The 24296-nt window shown below is 45.3% G+C and overlaps 1 protein-coding gene across 1 annotated transcript in view; it reads left to right on the forward strand.

Moving 5' to 3' along the window:
- Positions 1-22055, forward strand: part of LOC140721584 (uncharacterized) — a 113791-nt gene extending 91736 nt beyond the window's left edge. The window contains exons 16-19 of the mRNA XM_073036407.1: positions 6752-6844; positions 9680-9775; positions 19701-19747; positions 20256-22055. Coding sequence (XP_072892508.1) covers positions 6752-6844; positions 9680-9775; positions 19701-19747; positions 20256-20333 — 314 coding nt within the window. The 3' untranslated portion in view covers positions 20334-22055. The remainder of the gene's footprint in view (positions 1-6751; positions 6845-9679; positions 9776-19700; positions 19748-20255) is intronic.
- Positions 22056-24296: the final 2241 nt, after the last annotated feature.

The raw sequence follows: 24296 nt of genomic DNA on the forward strand, positions 1-24296 counted from the left end.
TTCTGGAGTCAACTCTGACCCGACTGCAGAGGGGGTTTTGGGAGGAGTGACCCTGAGGAGGGAGGGTCATAGAAAAATACAACTGAGGAACAGGCCTGTCGGCACATCTAGTCCATGCCAAACCATTTAAACTCCCATCGCCCTGCACCAGGACCATAGCCCTCCGTACCCCTACCGTCCATGTACCGATCCAAACTTCTCTTCAACGGTGAAATCGAGCTTGCAAGCTCCACTTGTGCTCACAGTTTCTTCCATGTTCTCACAACTTTCATATTCCCCTTAAACTTTTCACCCTTCACCCTTTACCTGTGAACTCTTGATTGTAGTCCCACCCAACATCAGTGGAAAAGACCTTTTTTGCATTTACCCTGTCTCTACCTCTGATAATTGTGTGTGCCTCTGTCCAATCTCCTCTCAATATTCTACATTCCAGGGAATATAATCCTAACCTGATCAATCTTTCCATATCACTCAGGTCTCTCAGAGTGTAAATTTCCTCTGCACTCTTTCAATCTTGTTTACATCTTTCCTGTAGGTTGGTGACCAAAACTGCACGCAATACTCCAAATTATTCCTCACCAACATCTTATACAACTTCAACATAGCATCCCATCTCCAATACGCAGCACATTTATTTATTAAAGCCAAAGTGCCAAAAACTTTATCATCCTAGCTACCTGTGACTCCACTTTCAACAAATTATGGACCTGTATTCCCAGATCCCTTTGTTCTACCACACTCCTCAGTGCCCGACCGTTCACTGTGTAAGACCTACCCTGGATGGTCCAACCGAAGTGCAATACCTCACACTTGTCTGCATCAAATTCCATCTGCCATTTTTCAGCTCAACTTACCCCTCCCTCATGCCACCCTACCAGGGATAGGGTCCCTCTTGTCCTCACCAACCACCCCGCCAGATTCCACATCCAGCACATAATTTCTAGAACTTCAGCCATCTCCAACAGGATCCCACCACCAAGTACATCTTCCCCACCCCCGCCCATTTTCTGCTTTCCACAGGGATCCCTATGCAACTCACTTGTCCATTCATCCCTCCCCACTGATCTCCCTCTTGACACTTATCCTTGCAAGTGGAACATGTGCTTCACCTGCCCCTACCCCTCCTTTCTAAAATTTAGAATCACAACTCGTGAACCAGTCCCATCTATTTAGCATATTTGCTTTGAATCTAATGGCATTGTGATCACTGGATGCAAAGTGTTCACCTACACAAACTTCTGTCACCTGCCCTGTCTCATTCCCTAAAAGCAGATTAAGTATTGCACATTCCATTGTTGGGACATCTACCTACTGACTAAGGAAACTTTCCCGAACACATATGAAAAACTTTATCCCATCTAGTCCTTTTACACTATGGGAAACTCTGTCAATGTGTGGAAAGTTAAAACCACCTTCTTTGCAAAAGTCAACAATCTCTCTGCAACTTTGTTCCTCTAAACAAAGTTTCAGAGTTTGCATATGGTAACGTATACCACACCCCCATTTCCTCATCCTCTGAGTCTGTACAGCATTCAGTGGTTAGGTCCTTTTCAGCTCTTTCCGCTGATTGTCTCTCTGCTCTTCTCCTACCAGGTGTGGGGGCCATGTCAGGCTCTCAATCAACACGTACATCCTGCCCTGGAGGTAAAATGTGATTCCAGTGGAGAATTTTGACAGGGCCATTCCCGGCTTCTGGCTTCACCTGGAAAACTGGCAAATTTGGCATCTGGCTGTCCGCTATGTAAGGCGTAGACACCCAGTTAGCAGCCAACTTCTGCTTCCTCCAAATAGATCAAATGCAGGACTTACATTACTCTTCAACCTCAGGCTTCATTCAGGCCCAATAGAACTGATCTTGGACCAATCTGCAGGTCTTGTTGTAAAAAAAAATACTACTTATAACGATGATTGGTGAGGCACAGGGAGATCTGTATTTAATGACAAGCACCTTTATTGTTTGAACTAACAAGTACGTGAATTCATACACTAAATAACTAAATAAGGTGAGCAGGAAGGAGCTTATGAAGGAAATTAGTAGAGCCAGAAGGGACCATAAGAAGGCCTTGGCGGACAGGATTAAGGAAAATCCAAAGGCATTCTACAAGTACTTGAAGAGCAAGAGGATAAGACGTAAGAGAATAGGACCAATCAAATGTGACAGTGGAAAAGTGAGATAGCAGAGCTACTTAATGAGTACTTCACTTCAGTATTCACTTCAGAAAAGGATCTTGGCGATTGTAGGGAAGACTTGCAACAGACCGTGAAGCTTGAGCTTGTAGATATTAAGGAAGAGGATGTGCTGGAGCTTTGGGAAAGCATCAAGTTAGATAAGTCACCGGGTCTGGATGGGATGTACCCAGGCTACTGTGGGAAGTGAGGGAAGAGATTGCTGAGCCTCTGGCGATGATCTTTGTATCATCAATGAGGACGGGAAAGGTTCCGGAGGATTGGAGGGTTGTGGATGTTGTTCCGTTACGCAAGAAAGTGAGTAGAGATAGTCCAGGAAATTATACACCTGTGAGTCTTTCTTCAGTGGTTGGTAAATTGTTGGACAAGATCCTGAGACGCAGGATTTCTGAACATTTGGAGAGGCATAATATGATTAGGAATAGTCAGCATGACTTTGTCAAAGGCAGGTCGTGCCTTGCGAGGCTGATTGAATTTTTTGAGGATGTGACTAAACTCATTGATGAAGGTAGAGCAGTAGGTGTAGTGTATATGGATTTTAACAAGGCATTTGATATGATACCCCATGCAAGGCTTATTGAGAAAGTAAGAAGGCATTGAATCCAAGGGGACATTGCTTTGTGGATCCAGAACTGGCTTGCCCACAGAAGGCAAAGAGTTGTTGTAGATCGGTCATATTCTGCATGGAGGTCAGTGACCAGTGGTGTGCCTCAGGGATCTGTTCTGGGACCCGTGTTCTTTGTGATTTTAATAATGACCTGGATGAGGAAGTGGAGGAATGTGTTCGTAAATTTGCTGATGACACAAAGGTTGGGGGTGTTGTGGATAGTGTGGAGGGCTGTCAGAGGTTACAGCGGGACATTGATAGCATGCAAAACTGGGCTGAGAAGTGACAGATGGAGTCCAACCCAAATAAGTGTGAGGTGGTTCATTTTGGTAGGTCAAATATGATGGCAGAATATAGTATTAATAAGACTTTTGGCAGTGTGGAGGATCAGAGGGATCTTGGGGTCCAAGTCCATGGGACACTCAAAGCCGCTGCGCAAGTTGACTCAGTGGTTAAGAAGGTGTACTGTGTATTAGCCTTCATCAATCGTGGTATTGAGTTTAAGAGCCGAGAGGTAGTGTCGCACCTATATAGTACCCTGGTCAGACCCCACTTGTACTCCTGTGCTCAGTTCTGGTCGCCTCACTACAGGAAGGACATGGACAGGGTGCAGAGGAGATTTACAAGGATGTTGCCTGGATTGAGGAGCATGCCTTATGAGAATAGGTTGAGTGAACTTGGCCTTTTCTCCTTGGAGCAATGGAGGATGAGAGGTGAGCTGATAGAGGTGTACAAGATAATGAGATGCATTGATTGTGTGGATAGTCAGTCTTTTTCCCAGGGCTAAAAAGGCTGGCACGAGAGGGCATAGTTTTAAGGTGCTTGGAATTAGGTACAAGGAGATGTCAGTAGTAAGTTCTTTTTATGCAGAGAGTGGTGAATGTGTGGAATCGGCTGCCAGTGGTGGCGGTGAAGGCAGAAACAACAGGGTCTTTTAAGAGACTCCTGGATGGCTACATGGAGCTTAGAAAATAGAGGGCTGTGGGTAAGGCTAGGTAATTCTAAGGTAAGGACATGTTCGGCACAGCTTTTTGGGCTGAATGTCCTGTATTGTGCTGTATGTTTTCTATGTTTCCATGTTTATATGTGTGCACACCCACTAAGTATCCCTGACTCTCCTGAATAGTCAAAGAATCGCAAAGCTATTACCCGGACAAAGGAATTTCCGCTGGCCAGGCATTCCTCATAGTCCCGATTCATCAGTGTCATTGGCTGCAGGTCAAGTGTCTGACCTTTAACACCTTGTTATTGGCTCTGCTGCAAGCCAGCAGCAATTTATTGCCCTCTTCCCATCAAGTGACAGTCGATAATTTATGTTCTCAATCAGCAACGAACTCGAATCACTTCAGGCAGGCATCTACTCTAACATTCACAAACCTGCATGTTATATCCAACCAAAGAACATCTCACAAATAACTTCTTATTAGAAATGATCTCCAGTCCAGCAGATTACCTAAAGTATCATTGTGTCTTCTTTAAAATATTGATCAAGCCCAGCATGTCAAGCTCACAAAATGGAGAACAGAGTGTCTTCACAAAATGGCAGCCTCCATCCCCAAGCATGCGACAGGAACAAAGACAAATAGTCTGTCTGCTTCCACTGTCCTTGATTCATTTGAATTGACTGATTTGTAGATTGTCATTCTTTCTGGTCAACAGTCTTGTCAAACCCCAAATAAACAGAATCATCATGAAGTGACTTCAACACAATCCTCTGATGCTTCTCAGGCAAAACCAACTGGGAATGCTGAGTCCTGTCTGGAGGAGATGTGACCCTGTATAAAACCTGGTTCCTCAACTCCAGTTTGTTCCATTCCCTCATCAGTAGGGGTATGGTAGGGTGTTTCATCTTTTCAACTTGGGTCATATCCCCTTCTTCAACAGATGACCAAATGGCACCTATACAAGGGTTGTCTCACTGGGCTACTGCCAATTCCACAGGACTCAATGCAGGCAACTGCTTTGTATCCAGAGCTGTCAAGGTGCAATAAACTTGTGGAATGGCACAACCCGAAGCTCCCAAATGATCCACAGCTCTATCCTGCCACAGCCTTGCTGCTGATTTCCCTGTGGTAGAAAGCTGGCACATTGCTTTAACACCAGAGGCAGGAACACTCTCCCACTCTCCGTCCATTTCCAGAACCTCATGTGACCATCAGGTCAATGAATCCACATCAATGTTCTGATTCCCCAGCCGATACTTCAGGCTGAAATCATAAACAGACAATGCTGCTGACCAACGGTGACCTGTGGCATCCAACTTCACCAAGGTCAGGATTGTTGTCTGTCCTCACCTCCAACCTGGCACCATATAGATAGTCACCTAACTTATCCACCACAGCCCAATTTGTGCATAGGCTCTCAACCCTTTGCCATGGTCCTGATGAAGAACACCCCCTAAACCCTCGAGGCTGGCGTCGGTGTGCAGGACGTACGGCAACTGGAAGTTTGCAAAGCTCAACACAGGTGCTTCAGTCAGCAGCTCTTTCAGCAGCTGAAAGACTCTTCGCATTTTGCATCCCATCTTTCTCCAAAAGGCTCCAAAGGGCAAAAATAAACATTACCACCTTCTCCTTTCATTCTCCTCACTTTATACCCCGGGGGGGCAGGGTAACCACACAGAAGCTGATTCAAAGAGTGGCTTACTTTGGAGTAATCATTCACAAATCTCTGGTAGTACCCACAGAATCCATTGATTGAGTGTAGAGCTCTCACATTCTTGGGTCTTGGCCATGTGGTCACCGCCTCGACCTAGGACAGATACATAGCTATTCCATCCTGAGAGACTATGTGCCTGATGTAATTTACTGACATCTTGCAGAATTGACATTTGTCCAGTGATAGTTTTAACCCTTCAGTCTTCAGTTTTCAGGCGGTCTAGCATCTTCATTAGTCTCATCTTGTGCTCCTCCAGTGTGGAATCGAACACTATGAGGTTGTTCATGTACACCAGTACTTCAAGCAAGTTCATGTTTCCAACAGTCTTCTCCATGGCAGGCTGGAAAGCAGCTGTGCTCCTGATATGCCCTGGTCATTCTCTCAAACTGAAAGAATCCAAGTGGAGATATGAATGTTGTCTTCTCCTGGTCAGCTTCACTAATGGGGATCTGATAATACCCACTCCTTAGGTCCAGCATACTGAACCATTTTGCTCCACTCAGGCAGCCAGAGCATCCTCGATCCATGGAACAGTATATTGGTCAGGGACTGTACGTCACTTCAGTGTCCAATAGTCAACACATTTGTACCTTGGCACATGAGGACTCCTTGATAATTCCAGTTTCCTTCAGTTTCACCAGATACTGAAATGTGCACAGTGTTGGAGATCATATTTTCCAAAATCTGGGTGCGTCCCTTACTCACGGCGCCAACTCCTCATCACCGATCTCCAGTAGAACTTCCCATCCTGCACTCCTCTGTATCACGCCTTCCCATCGGATTGAATCCTGCGGCTGCTCCTCTCCTCTCTCCATCTCCCACCAAAAGACCAATAATGCCAACAGTGTCCATCACAAGTGTCTCTCCACCCACATTTCTCCAGAACCTTCTCCCAATTCCACCATCCTGATTGGCTGACTGGTAGGACCATGTCAATTGCAGCACTTAATCATTGCGATAATACGACTGAGCTTATTTACAGTGGGGTCTTGTCTCATATTTCCAGAACTAACAACAAAGTATTTAGTCTCTCCAGGGATCTCCACACACTGACAGTGGAGTGAACTCTCTGAACCTCCCTCACTGCATTGCTCTGACACCTGGTCCTTTTCCAACCTGTTGGGATTGCCTCATGTTTAGGACATTCATTATCACAGCCAACCTGACCAATCCCAGTCCAAGTCTGTTATCTGGAACACTTGTCCACTGAAACATATGTAGAACTGTTTGTGTTGATCTGTTTTGAAACAGTTTGAAACAGTTCTAATGTTGTTGTTCATTTCTCCCTGTGGACTCTAGAAGACAAGCAGTGGTGGTGGTGCCTGAATATTTGTAACATTGTGGCTCTTGTCTTCATCCTCATTGCCTTCATTTGCAGGATTGCGTCTAAAGGTATGTGCACAAATATTCTTAAATTACATTAAAATGGTCGCTATGTTACTCAGTGCAGGAATGGAATGAGTATCTCAGTCAGTACGTTGTGAACTGCTTTTTATGGAACACCAGCACCTGCAGTCCTCAGCCCCACAGTCTACAGCTGGGGACTGGGAGACCTGCTGGAGGTTTGACCCAATATAGACACTGTAGGTTACACAGGGTTTGTCCGGACTTCCAGAAGCTGCTTGATAAACTCCCAAAGGTGAACCTGATGGAACTGAAAGCATACGACTGACCAGAGTGGAGAATTGATGGTGGCAAATCTGTTGTGACTGCAACTTTTCATTAGGTTGAGTCTGGTGTTGCTATTTTAAACAGTCAAAAACAAGTTTCCAATGATATTGTAACAGGGCAGCAATAAATCACAGAAATTTTCTGCAAATGGGGAAAAATTATGTCAATGGATTTTAAAGCAGGTGAATACAAAGTCTTTTTTTTATTTAATAAGAACAGAACAGATTAGTTTCTAAATGGTGATCCATTAACCCTGTGTGGTCTGTGTTCATCATGACTGACAGGTTGATTAGAAACTGTTTCTGCTGGTCAAGGTGTTCAGGATTTGGAAACTTCAGTACACCCAAGCAGCCCAACAACAACCATTGACTCTGCTGGTGTTGTTTTGTTCCCCTTCACCCAGCTCCTTCAGTTGACTCTGCTGATCTCCATTTCCGTGAGGTGTGGATTTCCCAGAGCTTCATCTGGACCCTGGGATTCCAGTCCCAGTCCCCACCCCACAAATATCAGTCACTTTATCCATGTGAAGTTGTCTCACAGGTCACCCTTGGTCCTTTTGAACAGCTCAGGCTCTCAATCACCTGCTCCTGTTCCAGGTCTGTGATCATGTGCTGACCACGAGAGCCTTCTGAGTGTGTGTCACTGTCCAGCTATCACCAGTAAATGGAGAGTCAATCTCACCAATCACCATCTCCGTGACTTGTAAATGTCTGTCACTGGGTTACAGCTTAATAATGACCAGATAGTAATGATATCAGGTATCAGGTGAAGACAGGGAGGCAGTTTATTGTCACTGGGTCAGTATCCTGGAGTCCATACCAGTGTTACCATGAGAACAGCAGAGGTTCCTGAGGGAGACTCACCCTCACCATCTGAGGACAAGCAGATGTGGATCTGGTCTGACAGATCGAGAGAATATGGCCGGTATAAGAGGGTGGAGACAGAAGGTGCAGAGCAAACTCTGGCAGGAGATGGGTGGATCCAGGTGAGGAGGGATAGTGGTCAGATATAGGAGGGGAGAGTGTGGTTCACACCAGAATGGGAAGGTGATGGGTGGATCCAGGTGAGGAGGGATAATGGTCAGATATAGGAGGGGAGAGTGGGGTTCACACCAGAACGGGAAGGTGATGGGTGAATCCAGGTGAGGAGGGATAATGGTCAGATATAGGAGGGGAGAGTGGGGTTCACACCAGAACAGGAAGGTGATGGGTGGATCCAGGTGAGGAGGGATAATGGTCAGATATAGGAGGGGAGAGTGGGGTTCACGCCAGAATGGGAAGGTGATGGGTGGATCCAGGTGAGGAGGGATAATGGTCAGATATAGGAGGGGAGAGTGTGTGTGTGTGATGGATAGATGGAGGAGTGGGAGAGGGGAACCAGTCGGGGTGGTGTATGTGTGTGATGGACAGATGGAGGAGTGGGAGAGGGGAATCAGTCGGGGTGGTGTGTGTGTGTGTGTGATGGACAGATGGAGGAGTGGGAGAGGGGAACCAGTCGGGGTGGTGTGTGTGTGTGATGGACAGATGGAGGAGTGGGTGAGGGGAACCAGTCGGGGTGGTGTGTGTGTGATGGACAGATGGAGGAGTGGGAGAGGGGAACCGGTCGGGGTGGTGTGTGTGTGTGATGGACAGATGGAGGAGTGGGAGAGGGGAACTAGTCGGGGTGGTGTGTGTGTGTGATGGACAGATGGAGGAGTGGGAGAGGGGAACCAGTCGGGGTGGTGTGTGTGTGTGTGATGGACAGATGGAGGAGTGGGAGAGGGGAACCAGTCGGGGTGGTGTGTGTGTGTGTGTGTGTGTGTGATGGACAGATGGAGGAGTGGGAGAGGGGAACCAGTCAGGGTGGTGGTGTGTGTGTGTGTGTGTGTATGTGATGACAGATGCAGAGGGAGGAGAAGGGGATGGAGTTATCTAACTGATGGAGAATGAGGACAGAGGGAAGGACTATCATTGTTGGAGGAGAGGAGAGAAGGTGAGTCAGTAAAGGAGAGAGAAGGTAGTGTTAGCATTCGCCTTTTGCAGTGTAATTAGTGCTGACTGTAGCTGTTATATATGACATAACCTTGGATCTCGAAATGTGGGGAATTTTACAGGTTTCACATATTTACCTCTTTCTGTAATTAGTTTTGTTTTTGCATTTAATAAATTAATTACATTTAAATGAACAAGAGAAAATCTGCAGATTCTGGAAATCGAAGCAACACACGCAAAATACTGGAAGAACTCAGCAGGCCAGGCAACATCTGAGTACAGTCGACGTTTCAGCAGTCTTTTTGATTTGATTGTTTGTTTAGTCTTTGTGTGTAGTTATACAGTACATTGTCTCTATTGTATTTCTCTATTCTACTGTGAATTTCTGCAAGACAGTGAATCTTAAGTTAGTAAATGGTGATATATACATATTTTGATAATAAGTATACTTTGTCGTGTGATTAACTTGTTGCTTTGTCTCATAAATGCCATTGGACATTGAGGGTGTTAAATGTACTTTTAAACTGGGATTGGTGTGGACAATCAGTGTGAATTTACTCAGTGGGTTCACTTCTGTACATTTCAGATCAAAGCTGCAAGATCAACATTCCAGTCTGGATCATATTGATTATATCAGCGATCACATTTGTGACAGCATTATCCAGATTCTTTCCAGTTTGCAGTAAGTATCAAAATCAAAGCTTTTTCTAAAGAACTCTATCACTGTGAAAACTTTCCCCTGGTCTCACCATCACTTTAGCTTCTAAAGGGAGCAGTTGAGGGGAAATCTCCAGCACATTATCAAATCTGTCCTAGCTGACTGCTGTCAGTCGGGAACAGATCTGGCTCAGATTTTGCTGGATTCTGTTGGAGGTTCTGCACAGAGGTGCTGGGATCTCTGAATAGTTGAGCTGATGGGGTTTGGGACTCCTGCTGGATTGTGGAAGTCCAGAACTTTCGATTTGAGTTGGAGTGATTTCCATCTGTGCCTGCGTGGGAATTATTGGAGAGAATTCAAGTTATGGGAGTTGTGTATAATTGGAGAGATCAGGATTTGATTATGGATGGTCAGTAAGGCCCAGAGTCAGGAAAAACAAACTTTCTAATCTGAGGAGATGATGAAGAAGATTGCTGGAGGCAATGTGAAAGATGTTCTCCATTGGACTTTAGTAAGTCATTTGACATGGTCCCACATGAGAGGCTGATCCAGAAGGCTAACACACCTGGGATCCAAGGTGATCCAGCTAAAGGGATCCAAAATCAGCTTGGTGACAGAAGGCAGAGGTCGTGTTGGAAGAATGTTTTTTCTCTGATTTGAAGTCTGAACCTCCTTGTGTACAGTAGTGAATGGTTGTACAACTTCTGCACTTTGTGATATATATTAATGACTTAGTTGTGAGTGTAGGAGGTATGATTAGTAAGTTTACGGATGAATGAGAAATGGTGTTTTGGATGGTGAAGAAATTTGTCCAAGTCTACAATAGGATATGGATCAGATAGAACTTAATTCTGATAAATACAAGGTCATCCATTTTGCAGAGTTGAAATAGGACTCGGACATCTGCAGTACGGGGTAGAAATGTTGAACAGAGAGACTAAGGATTCCATGTTCAGAGCAAGACACACAAAATACTGTAGGAACTCAGCAGGTCAGGCAGCAACTATGGAAGTTAATAAACAGTCGATGTCTCGGGCTGAGACCTTTAATCAGGACTGGAAAGAAGGGGGAAGAAGCCAGAAAAAGGAAGAGGGGAAGGAGAAAAGCTCGAAGGTGACATGTGAAGCCAGGTGGGTGCAGGAGGGGGATGAAGGAAGATGCTGGGAGGTGCTAGGGAGAAAAGATAAAGGGCTGGAGAAGGAATATGATAGGAGAACAGAGTGGAATGTGGAAGAAAGGGAAAGAAGAAGGGTAATATGCAGGTGAGGAGAGGGGGACACAGTTGCAAATAGAAGAAGAAGAAGAAGCGGAGGGAGAAAAATTACTGGAAGTTGAAGAAATCAATATTTATCCCATCAAGTTGCAGGCCAACAGATGGAATATGAGAGTTGCCTCGAAATGGTTGGTGACCGGGATGGCGGATGGTGCAGAGAATGATGTGCTGGATGCATAGTCCCGTGGGTGGGAGGTGAAGACAAGAGGAACTCGGTCAGTGTTAAGGATACAGAGTCCCATGGGTGGGAGGTGAAGACGAGAGGAACTCGGTCAGTGTTAAGGATACAGAGACCCGTGGGTGGTAGGTGAAGACGAGAGGAACTCGGTCAGTGTTAAGGATACAGAGTCCCGTGGGTGGTAGGTGAAGACGAGAGGAACTCGGTCAGTGTTAAGGATACAGAGTCCCGTGGGTGGGAGGTGAAGACGAGAGGAACTCGGTCAGTGTTAAGGATACAGAGTCCCGTGGGTGGGAGGTGAAGACGAGAGGAACTCGGTCAGTGTTAAGGATACAGAGTCCCGTGGGTGGTAGGTGAAGACGAGAGGAACTCGGTCAGTGTTAAGGATACAGAGTCCCGTGGGTGGGAGGTGAAGACGAGAGGAACTCGGTCAGTGTTAAGGATACAGAGTCCCATGGGTGGGAGGTGAAGACGAGAGGAACTCGGTCAGTGTTAAGGCATCGGGATGATGTGTCAAGGGCAGACGCCTGCGAAATGGAGGAGATGTGAGTGAGGGAACCGTCAATTGTGGAGGAAGGGAAACCTTGTTCCTTGAAGAAGTATGACATCTCTGATTTCCCAGAGAAAAAAAGCCTCACCCTGGAAACAGATGCGATGGATACAAAGGAACTGATAGAGGGAATGGCATTTTTACAGGAGACAGGTTGGGAGGAGTTACAGTCAAAGTAGATGTGGGATTTGGTAGGTTTACAAAAGATATCAATAGATAGCTTATTCCCAGACATGGAAACAAAGAGATCAAGAAAGGATAGAGAAAGGTGTGTCAGAAATGGACCAAGTGAATTTAAGGGCAGGGTGGAAGCTGGACTGTAGTTCCAAGTTCATAGATCTCTAAGAAGGAACATTGGTTGATAGTGTTGAGAACATACATGGAATGCTGATCTTTATACTTTGGGACAACAAGCAAGGTCATAAGTAGAAAGATAGGCCAGATGAATTCATGGCTGAGGTGCTGGAGCAGGGGGAGAGGTTCAGGTTCTTGGGATTTTTTCTGGGGATGGAAGCAACCTGTACAAGAGGGACAGGTTACACTTGAACCAGAGAGGGGCCAATATCCTTGCAAGAACATTTGGGGTTGGGATTGAACTCTGAGCAGGAGCAACACATGGGATAAAGCAGTCATTTGCAAGAGCAAGTTTTGTATTCAGGATAGCCAGGATATCAGGATAAAGGGAAGGAAAAGAATACTCATCTAACTCACAGCGTGAGGATGAAGAGGTAACGTGAGTGAACTCAAAATGTGGATTGGCTCTGTGGACTGGGATGTCACAGCCATAACAGAAACTTGGCTGAGAGAAGGGTAGGATTGGCAGCTCACTGCTCCAGAATACAGATGCTACAGCCATGACAGTAGATAAAGGATTGGGAAGCTTTTAAAAACCTAAAGAGAGCAACTAACATAATTAATTAGGAAAAAATGAAATATGAAAGCAAGCTAGCAAATAATATCAAAGTGGATAGTGAAAGTTTCTCCAAGTATGTTAAAAATAAAAAAAGATAAGATTGGATATAGGGCTGCTACAAAATGAGGCAGGAGAAATAATAACAGGGGAACAAGGAGCTGGATGATGAACTAAATGAGTATTTTGCATCAGTCTTCACTGTGGAAGACACTAGCAGTGTTCCTGATGTTGTACTGTGTGAAGGAAGAGAAGTGGGTGCAGTTACTATTACAAGAGAGAAGCTGCTCAAAAAGCTGAGAGACCTAAAGGTACATAAGTCACCCGGACCAGATGAACTACACCCTAGGGCTCTGAAAGATAAGGCATTAGAGATTGTGGTGGCATTAGAAATTATCTTTCAAAAATCATTGGACTCTGGCATGGTGCCAGAGGACTGGAAAATTGCAAATGTCACTCCACTCTTTAAGAATGGAGGAAGGCAGCAGAAAGGAAATTATAGGCCAGTTAGCCTGACCTCAGTGGTTGGGAAGATGTCAATTGTTATGGATGATGTTAGGAAGTACTTGGTGACACAGGACAAGATGGGACAAAGTCAGCATGGTTTCCTTCTGGGAAAATCCTGCCTGATGAATCTGCTGGAATTCTTTGAGGAGCTCACAAGTAGGATAGATAAAGTGAATGCTGTGGAAGTTGTACACATGGACGTTTTGAAGGCCTTTGACAAGGTGCCACACATGAGGCTGCTTACCAAGTTAACAGCCTCACTAACATGGTTAGAGCATTGGCTGATTGGTAGGAGGCAGCGAGTGGGAAGAAAAAGATACTTTTCTGGTCGGCTGCCAGTGACTAGTGGTGTTCCACAGGTGTCAGTGTTTGGAGAACTTATTTTTATGCTGTATATAAATGATTTAGATGATGGAATAGATAGCTTTGTTGCCAAGTTTATAGATGATATAAGGATTAGTTTAGAGGCAAGTAGTTTTGAGCAAATATGTAGAATGCAGAAGGACTTAGACAGATTCGGAGAATGGGCAAGAAAGTGGCAAATGAAATATAATGTTGGAAAATGCACGGCCATGGACATTGGTAGTAGAAATAAATGTGCGGACTATTTTCTAAATGGGGAGAAAATCCCAAAATCTGAGATGCAAAAGGACTTGGGAGTTCTTGTGCAGAATACCCTGAAGGTTTACTTGCAGTTCAAGTCAGTGGTGAGGAAAGCAAATGCCATGTTAGCATTCATTTCAAGAGGTCTTGAATACTCACTGGAATTCAGAAGGATGAGGGGGATCTCATTGAAACCTTTGGAAGGCCTAGACGGAGTAGACATGGAAAGAATGTTTCCCATGGTGGGAAAGTCTATAATAAGAGGGCACAGCCTCAGGATAGAGGGGCGCCCTTTCAAAACTGAGATGCGGAGAAATTTCTTTAGCCAAAGCGTGGTGAGTTTGTGGAATTTGTTGTCACATGCAGCTGAGGGCCAGGTCATTGGGTGTATTTAAGGCAGATATTGATAGGTTCTTGATTGGACATGGCATCAAATGTTACGGGGAAAAGGCCGCGAACTGGGGTTGAGGAGGAGAAAAATAAAGGATCAGTCATGATTAAATGGCGGAGTAGACTCGATGGACCAGATGGCCGAATTCTTCTCCTATGTTTTATGGTCTTATGGGCAGAGGTACAGATAAATGAGGAGGAGATGTTATCTTTTGATCAAGGAGGACATAGCATCAGTGATTAGAGATGACATCCTTGGAGGTTCGTTGAGTGAAGCCGTATAGATAGAACATCATTTCAAACTCCTGGGAGTGCACATCACACACAACCACTCATGGTCCCAGAGCACATCCTACACGGGCAGGAGAGCTCACCAATGCCTCATTTTTCTGAGGAGTCTGAGAGAGCTGGACTTTGCACATCCATACTCACGTCATTCCACAGATGCACAGTAGGGGGCAGCCTAACAAGCTGCATCTCTGCTTGGTACGGAACCTGCACTGTGGTGAACAGGAAGCTCCACAATGGAGAGTTAAAACTGACCAACCCATCACTGGCACCAGCCTACCTGCCATCAATGACATATCGTCTGTAGAGTACGGTGTGGATAAAGGATCAGTAACATCATGAAGGATCATACACACCCTGCTCATGGACTGTTTGTCCAACTCCCATCAGAGAGGAGGCTGCTTAACATTCACAGCAAAACACACAAAATTCTGGGGGAATTCAGCAGGTCAGGCAGTAGCTATGGAAATGAACGAACAGTCGACGTTTCGGGCTGAGAGCCTTCTTCTGGGTTGAGAAGAAAGGGGGAAGATGCCAGAATAACAAAGTGGGGGAGGAGGAGGGGATGGAGGCTAGTTTGAAGGTGATAATTGAAGCTGGGTTGATAGGAATGATAAAGGGCTGGGAGGAAGGAATCTTATAGTAGAGGACAGTAGACCAGAGGAGAAAGGGAAGGAGGAGGGGACCCAGGGAGAAGTGATAGGCAGGTGAGAAGGTAAAAGGCCAGAGTGAAGAGGGCAGGGGAGGGAAAAATTACCAGAAGAAGAAATTGGTATTCATGCCATAAGGTTAGAGGCTACCCAGATATAAATTTGTCACTCCCCACTAATCCCCTTCCCAGCACTTAACCCTGCAAGCAGCCTACGTGTTTCACCTGCCCATTCACCTCCTCCCTGACCTCCATTCCCTCCAGTGAGGCAACACTACACCTGCCCATTCACTCCTCCCTCACCTCCATTCCCCCCGGTGAGGCAACACTACACCTGTCCATTCACCTCCTCCCTCACCTCCATTCCTTCCAGTGAGGCAACACTACACCTGCCCATTCACCTCCTCCCTCACCTCCATTCCCTCCAGTGTGGAAACACTACACCTGCCCATTCACCTCCTCCCTGACCTCCATTCCCTCCAGTGAGGCAACACTACACCTGCCCATTCACTCCTCCCTCACCTCCATTCCCCCCGGTGAGGCAACACTACACCTGTCCATTCACCTCCTCCCTCACCTCCATTCCCTCCAGTGAGGCAACACTACACCTGTCCATTCACCTCCTCCCTCACCTCCATTCCTTCCAGTGAGGCAACACTACACCTGCCCATTCACCTCCTCCCTCACCTCCATTCCTTCCAGTGAGGCAACACTACACCTGCCCATTCACCTCCTCCCTCACCTCCATTCCCTCCAGTGTGGAAACACTACACCTGCCCATTCACCTCCTCCCTCACCTCCATTCCTTCCAGTGAGGCAACACTACACCTGCCCATTCACCTCCTCCCTCACCTCCATTCCCTCCAGTGAGGCAACACTACACCTGTCCATTCACCTCCTCCCTCACCTCCATTCCCTCCAGTGAGGCAACACTACACCTGCCCATTCACCTCCTCCCTCACCTCCATTCCCACCAGTGAGGCAACACTACACCTGCCCATTCACCTCCTCCCTCACCTCCATTCCCTCCAGTGAGGCAACACTACACCTGCCCATTCACCTCCTCCCTCACCTCCATTCCCTCCAGTGAGGCAACACTACACCTGCCCATTCACCTCCTCCCTCACCTCCATTCCCTCCAGTGAGGCAACACTACACCTGCCCATTCACCTCCTCCCTCACCTCCATTCCTTCCAGTGAGGCAACACTACACCTGTCCATTCACCTCCTCCCTCACCTCCATTCCTTCCAGTGAGGCAACACTACACCTGTCCATTCACCTCCTCCCTCACCTCCATTCCTTCCAGTGAGGCAACACTACACCTGCCCATTCACCTCCTCCCTCACCTCCATTCCCTCCAGTGAGGCAACACTACACCTGCCCATTCACCTCCTCCCTCACCTCCATTCCTTCCAGTGAGGCAACACTACACCTGCCCATTCACCTCCTCCCTCACCTCCATTCCCTCCAGTGAGGCAACACTACACCTGTCCATTCACCCCTCCCTCACCTCCATTCCTTCCAGTGAGGCAACACTATAACTGCCCATTCAATTTCTTCTTCTGGTAATATTTCCCTCCCCTCCCTTCTTCGTCTATTGCCCACTCTGACCTTTTATGTCTTCTCACCTGCCTATCACTTCCCCCCATTACCCCTCCTCCTTCCCTTTCTCCTGTGGTCCATTCTCCTCTCCTATCAGATTACTTCTTCTCCAGCCCTTTACCTTTCCTACCCACCTGGCTTCACCTGTCAACTTCCAGCTTCCCTCCTTCCCCTCCCCCCACCTTTATATTCTGACATCTTCCCCCTTCATTCTCAGTCCTGAAGGAGACTCTAAGCCTGAAACGTCGACTGTTTATTCATTTCCAAAGATGCTGCCTGACCTACTTAGATCCTCCAGCATTGTGTGTATTTTGCTGTGAATGCTAAGCAGCCTCCTCTCTGATGGGAGTTATGTTTGTGTTGTTTTGGAATTTCAGCATCTGCAGACTTTCTCATGTTTACGTAGCATCCACGCCAGGACCACCAGACTCAAAAACAGTTACTCTCCCCAAGCTGACCAACACCTCCACCCGTTAACTCCACCACAGCATTATTATTTCCCATCACTGACATTATGTACAACCCAGTGTCACTTTATGGACAGACAATCAATCTATGTATATAAGCTGTCTTCTGTATTTATATTTATTTCATGATTTTTATTATTAATAATGTGTTCTTCATCTTCTGTATTTTTTGGTGCTGCATTGGATCCAGAGTAACAATCATTTTGTTCTCCTTACACTTGTGAATACGAAATGACATTGAGCAATCTCTCATCTTTGAAAAGTTTCCTGAGCAGAGACACCTAGACAGAGGGTGCAGTACCGGACCTCCTCTTGGAGAATGAGGCAGGGCAAGTAACTGAGGGGGCAGTCAGGGGGCACTTTGGCTCTGGTGACCACAGTCCTTGTAGTTTTAAGATGGTGATGGAAAAGCAAGCATTGGTCCCAAGTTAGGGTCCAAAACTCAGCTGGGCTAATTTTGTGGGAATTAGGCAGGATCAAACAGGGGATTAAATTGGATAAATTGCATTTTTATGTGGATAAATTCTCAGGGCTTGACTGTGTATATCATCAGATTGTATCGGAGGCTAGAGAATAAATTGTGGATGCCGTTGAAGAGATATTTGCTTCATTTTTAGCCACTGGTGAAATTCCCAAAGACTGGAAAGTTTAAGAAGAGTAACAAGGAGAAGCCAGGGAATTACTTGAAGAAGTAGCTAAAAATGTAGATGAGAGTCGGACAGTGGATGTTGTCGACTTTGACCTTTGCAAAGTGTTCACGGTCCCACATGGAAGTTTAAGTCCCATGGAATCCAGGGAGAGCGATTTGGGTGAATTCAACATGAGTTTTTAGGCAGGAATCAGAGGGTGTTTAAAGGTTGTTTCTGGGAATGGAGACCAGTGATTAATGGTGTGCTCTATGAGTCAGTGTTGGGAACCTTGTTACTTGTTATTAAGAGAATGATTTGGATGTGAATACACAGGGCTCGGTCAGCAAATATGCAGATGACATGAAATGACGAGATATTGATGACAGTGAAGAAAGTTATCCTAGATTGCACAGAGATCCTGATCATTTACAGAAGTGGGCTGAGGTGGCAAATAGATTTCAAGTCAGTTAAGTATAAGGTATTGGATGCATTTTGGAAAGTCAAACAAGTGTGGGACTGGTACTCTGAATGGTCGGGCACGAGGGAGTGTAATGGAACAGAGAGACCTCGGAGTGCAAGTACATTGTTCACTGAAAGTTGTGTCACAGGTAGACAGGGTGGTGAAAGGGGCATTTAGCATGCTGACCATCTTCAATCAGGACATTGAGTAGAGGAGTTGGGACATTGTGCTGCAGTTGTATAAGTCATTGGTAAGGCCACACTTGAAGTACTGTGTACAGTTTTGTTCAGCTTGTTATAAAAAAGATGTAATTAAACTAAAATAAGTGCAGAAAAGATTTATGAGGATATTGCCAAGACTAGAGTTATAGAGAGAGGTTGGCCAGGCTAAGTCTTTATGGATTGGAACATGGGGGAATGAGGCCTTGTAGAAATTTTTTAAATAATGAGAAACATAGATAAGGTGGATGGAATCAGCCTTCCCCAGGGAGGGGAGCCCAAAACTAGGGGGGGGGGGCAGAGATTTAGGGTAGAAGGGAAAGATTTAATAGGGACCTGAGGAGCAACTTTTTCACACAGAGGTTAGTGTGAACTGCCAGAGGAAGTGGTTGTGGGAAGTACAATCTTTTCATGTGGGAAATACTTGGATCGGTACATTCAGGGACAGTGCTTGGAGGGATATGGGACAAATACAGTAAATTGTTCCGAGCTGGGAGAACAATGTGGTCAGCGTGGACTGGTTGGGCTGAAGGGCCTGTACCCATGCTGTATTCTCTATGATTCTACATTGCAACTTTACAAAACACTGGATAGGCCACACTGGGAGTACTGTGTGTAGTTCCGGTCACAACACTACAGGAAGGATGTTGTTGCACTGGAGAGAGTGCAGAGGAGATTCGCCAGGATGTTGCTGGATTGGAGGAGTTTGGTTCTGGGGAGAGATTGCATCGGCTGGGCTTGGTTTCCCTGGAGTGAAGGCAGCTGAGGAGTGACCTTTATAAGTATACAAGGTTGTGAAAGGCATAGATGGGGTAGAGAGTGAAAATCATTTCCCATGGTATGGCAGGGGTATCAATAACTACTTTTGTGTTTAAGCTGAGAGGAAGGAGTTTTGAAGGAGATGTGTGAGATTAGTTTTTCAATCAGAGAGTGACATCTGGAACACATTCAGAGGAGGACACGTTATGTTTAATATTACAAGAAGGATTTAGAAAGGTATTTAAATAGACACGGTTTAGAAGGGTATGGACCTCGTGGACAAATGGGATTGGTGTCGATGGGCAAAATGCACAGCATGATGAGATGGGCCAAAGGGCCTGTTTCTGTGCTGTACAAATCTGTGACTCAGCTGTGAATAAATGGTCGGTTAAAATAGCAACAAATAATCTTCAACAATGTATATCATTCATCAGAATTTATAAGGGATTATTTCATTCATTACAGGCAGAAACGAAGGAACTAATGAGAATAACCATCCTGAAATAGAACAGGTATTTTGTTCATATAAATTCCTGCAGTTTTCTTGTGTTTAAACAGTTTGTAAATTCACTGTTATTTCTCCCTCTCTCAATTCACACATGTATAAACTCACTGGAATCTTCCTGCTGTATTTATAACGCCACTCTCTCTCATTTATTGACACATGGGTCAGTGGGAATCATGACCTCTGTTACTGTCAATAATATCTGGTTAAATTTAATTTAATGGACAGTATCCCTTAGTGTTTCATTACATTTGTGTTTGGACACGATTATGGATATTTACCATTTCTCCCAGTCTGTGTCTGGTTCTGCAGAAAGTGGTTGTCTCTGTCTGACCCCTTTGTAACATCAGTTATGTCCAATTAGTCACCTCTGCCTCTCCCTCGTCCCACTCCCCTCCCCTGTCCTGTCCCACACCCCTCCCCCCACTCAGCCCATCACTCTGTCCCATCTTTATCTCAGTGAGCAAAGTGAAGATTTGTCATCATGTATAACAAACACATTCTGTCCATTTTAGGATCGTGGAGAAATGCAGGAATTACAAACTCTCAGCCCAGGTCATGAAGCTGAAGCTGAAAATCATCCGGTCAGTTAGAAGGGACACGGCAGCCTTCAGTTCCAGAGGTGACTGTGAGGGCAGGTTCTGTGTCCCTGCTGTAGACTGGAGCCTGGAAAATCCTTCCCTCCAACAGTGGGGAACATGGTGCTCTGCAGCTGTAACTTGTCTCACCTTGAGTGAGAACAACACTGCACTCATTTCAGCTCTCAGCTTCCGGTGAGAAATTCAATCCTTGATAATACGGCAAAATTCTCATTGGCACCTTTGTGCTCATTGTGCTAACCACTACTCCACCCCACCTTTGTGTTGTTGTATCAGACTAAACCAGTGAATCCAAGCCCAGAAATCCTTTCCATTTTGTACAAGTATTAAAACTGCACATTAGTGATAAGGTGACTCCTGTGAAAGGAGTAGGTGAAGGCCTATTCCACACTGGTGAGCAAGCTAACCACGTGAGAGTTAAGTGGAAAAGGGACAAAGGTTGACCAAATGCCACTTTGAATAATAGGATCTGGTTTTGAGGGAATTTGACAAAGCATGTAAATAATAAAGACAACACCATGGAAGATTGACTGTTTGAATGTTAAGTTTAAAAGTAAAATAGAGATTAGTATTTGCACAAACTTTTGTAATGTTCTATATTATAATCACACATGCATTGGTTCACATTTTGTAATACACACTTAAGCTAAGATCACAACCCTTTGGTATTTTTGGCTAACATGAAAAATAAAAATAGGAGGTTACTAAGTTGGAGTCTGATGCTACAGGAATTTGATATTAAAATACAACATATTAAAGGGAGTGACAATGTAATTGCTGACTGTTTGTTTAGATGTTAATTTGAACATGTATCTGTATTATTTTTGTAGTTAAGACCACTTCTGTATTTTGTTAAATTCTGTAATTCTGTAAGATGGTGTATTAGTTAATTTTCACCTTGGTGAAAATTCCCAGAAGGATGGGGGTGTTACGAAGGATGAACAGCTCTGATGGGCAGAAGGGTGCAGAGTTGCCCATGTCCCCCCCCCCCCGGGAGAATCACAAACTGTTACTGTTGCTATGCTGCTCATGAGAGAGAGAAATGAAGAGAAAACATGCCAGAACATCTGCTACAGATAAGAGAGGGGAGAGAGACTTGTTGATTCACCATATTATGACTTCTGAGAGGGTTATTTATCTTGTACCATTCTGTTCATTAACATTCCTCAGTGGACAGCTGGAGTGGGCTGGTTTGATGGACACAGCCATTCAAAATTGATTGACAACTGAGACCCCGTGAGTAGGGATAAAAGTGAGGTCTGGAGAGACACCCTTCAGACACACCAGGAGACACACTAGTGGACACTGATTGAGTGTTGGAACCCACGGGAAAGTGTGGGGCATCGGAGACCGAACAAAGGATCAGTCAGTTAAACTCACAGTGTTATAGCAGGGCCGGTGGGGACTTGTGTGTGTGTCCACTCATGCCAGAGTGACGAGTCCACCACAGAAGAACGGTCTAGCTGAAGGACAGAGGGGTCATAACTGAGTGACCACAACGAAACGATGGATCAAGAACGTAAAAGAAGGTTTGCCTGCCTGTAGCTGTTACTGCTCGCTCTCTCTCGCTCTCTCCAATGATTACAGCACAACAACCATATCTACCTCAGTACGCATGAACTGAACTGAACTTTATACTTTTGTATGACAATGCATTATCCCCTAGACATCGATAGAGCTTGTTTATTATTGATTATTATTATTCCCACACTTTTAGGTTTATTATTACTAATGTGTATTATATGTATATTTGCATTATTGATATTGATTTGCTTATTTTACTAATAAACACTTTTGAATATAGTACCACCAGACTCCAACGGATTCTTCTTTCTCTGCTGGTTAGACACCCAGTTACGGGATACGTAACAGGTGTGGTTGTTGGAGTTTAATCATCCCAGTCCCAGGACATTGCAACAGGAGTCCCTCAGGGCAGTGTTCTACACCCGGCCATCTTTAGGAGCTCTGTCAATGACCTTCACACTGTCAGAAGGTCAGTTCTGTTGGGCAATGAGGCAGTTTGTGCCCACACATACTAAACAGTGGACCAAACTGAGGCCAGGGATGGTAAGTAGGAAGTGCTGATGGAAGGAGCCATGAGGGAGCGATTGACGGAGTGTCTGTTGGTCAGGAAACCAATGTGATGAGAAAATAATAGTCGGGTGTGGGGGGTGGGAGTTGCTGGGCTGACTGGATCATACAGCCAAAGGGCCTATTGCTGTATCTCAGCAAAGAAATAACGTGTAATTTTCAGGCTTTATAAGGCATGGGTGAGACTGGACTATTGTGAGCAGATCTGGGCCCCCTATCTAAGAAAGGATGAGCTGCATTGGAGAGGTTCCTGAGGAGGTTTATCAGAATTATCCCAGGAATGAAAGGGTTAATACACGAGGAGCTTTTGATGGCTCTGGGCCTGTACTCACTGGAGTTTAGAAGTATAAGGGAGGTATCTCTGAAATCTTTCAAGTTTTGAAAAACCGAAACAGAATGGATGTGGAGAGGATGTTTTCAATAGTGGTGGAGTCTAGGAACAGAGGGCACAGCCTCAGATACAAGGACACCACTTTGGAACAGAGATGAGGAGGAATTTCTTCAGCGACAGGGTGGGGAATCTGTGGAATTCATTGCCACGGATGCTATTGCGGCCAAGTCGTCGTGTGTATTTAAAGGGGGGGTTGATGAGTTCTTGATTAATATGGGTGTCAAATATTACGGGCAGGAGGATGGGGTTCAGAGGGCTATTAAATCTGCCATGATAGAATGGTGGAGCAGAGCTGATGGGCTGAATGGCCTAATTCTGTTCCTATGTCTTTTCATCCTGAAATAAACAACATTTAGTGAAAGCATTTCAATGTTTCTCTACATGGACTGAGTTCATTAATGATCTGTTGTCCTGTTTGATATGAGGTTGAGGAGAGTGAGGTCTGAAAGCAATTCAATACAATATCCGTCATAGCATCATTTGGGGAATTATTGAGTGAGCAGAGGCCAGCATTCAATACCATTTCCCTAACCTTGGTTTTTATCTGCTGGGCACAGGGGTCAGACCACCCCACCATTTGGTATTTATGAATCACTCAGACATGGGTATGTTCGGTATCAGCTCAGTGTCTGCAGGTGAAGTGAAACCAGGGATGAAGTCAGCAGTGAGGTGGGGGGAAACACGATGTAATCCAAACCTGAGTGTGGTGTCATTGCGACAGGAGAGGAGGCCATGGTCTGACATGTTGGAATGGGAAGCGGAGTTAAAATGATTGATGTGAAATCAGGGATGAAGTCAGCAGTGAGGTGGGGGGAAACAGACTCCTAGAGGCCGTGAACTAACTGGGGGAGCCTGGCTGGGATTGTTGGTGCAGAGAAGTGGAAAACTGCTCGTGTTGGATAGAAGAATGAGAATCGATCTAAACTCAACGGTGTAAATGATATGGTCGTGATATCAGGGCGACTCAGTGCATCAGAGGGAACAGGGAAGAGCTGGTAGTGTTTGTATGGAAATCCTTTAAGTTTGTCAAACTAGTTGAAGTGGTAAAAAAATTAATGTGAAAAAGGACTATTGAACCATCTCCTTGTATAACAAGGGATTTTGACCTCATAATCTACCTCACCATAGTCTTGCAGTTATTGTCTGCCTACAATGCAGTTCCTATGTAATTCTGCATTGTTATTGTTCTACCTTGTACAACCTCAATGCACTGTTGTAATGAAATGATCCATTTGGATGACACCATACCAGCTTTCTGATTCTTTGATTTATTCAGTGACAGAGAATGGAACAATAAGGATATTAAGGGATGCTGACATATCTTATAGTACAGATTCAGCCTCAGCTGGAATATTGTGCTCAGTCATGTGTAGCTTACTGTATGAGGACATGGGAGATGATGAGAAGAGACTTACTTGAATGGTCACAAGGTTGGGGGATTTCATTTCCATGGGGATAATGAAAATTTGGGAACT

The sequence above is a fragment of the Hemitrygon akajei genome, chromosome 2 (assembly GCF_048418815.1).
Source record: "Hemitrygon akajei chromosome 2, sHemAka1.3, whole genome shotgun sequence".
NCBI lineage: Eukaryota > Metazoa > Chordata > Chondrichthyes > Myliobatiformes > Dasyatidae > Hemitrygon > Hemitrygon akajei.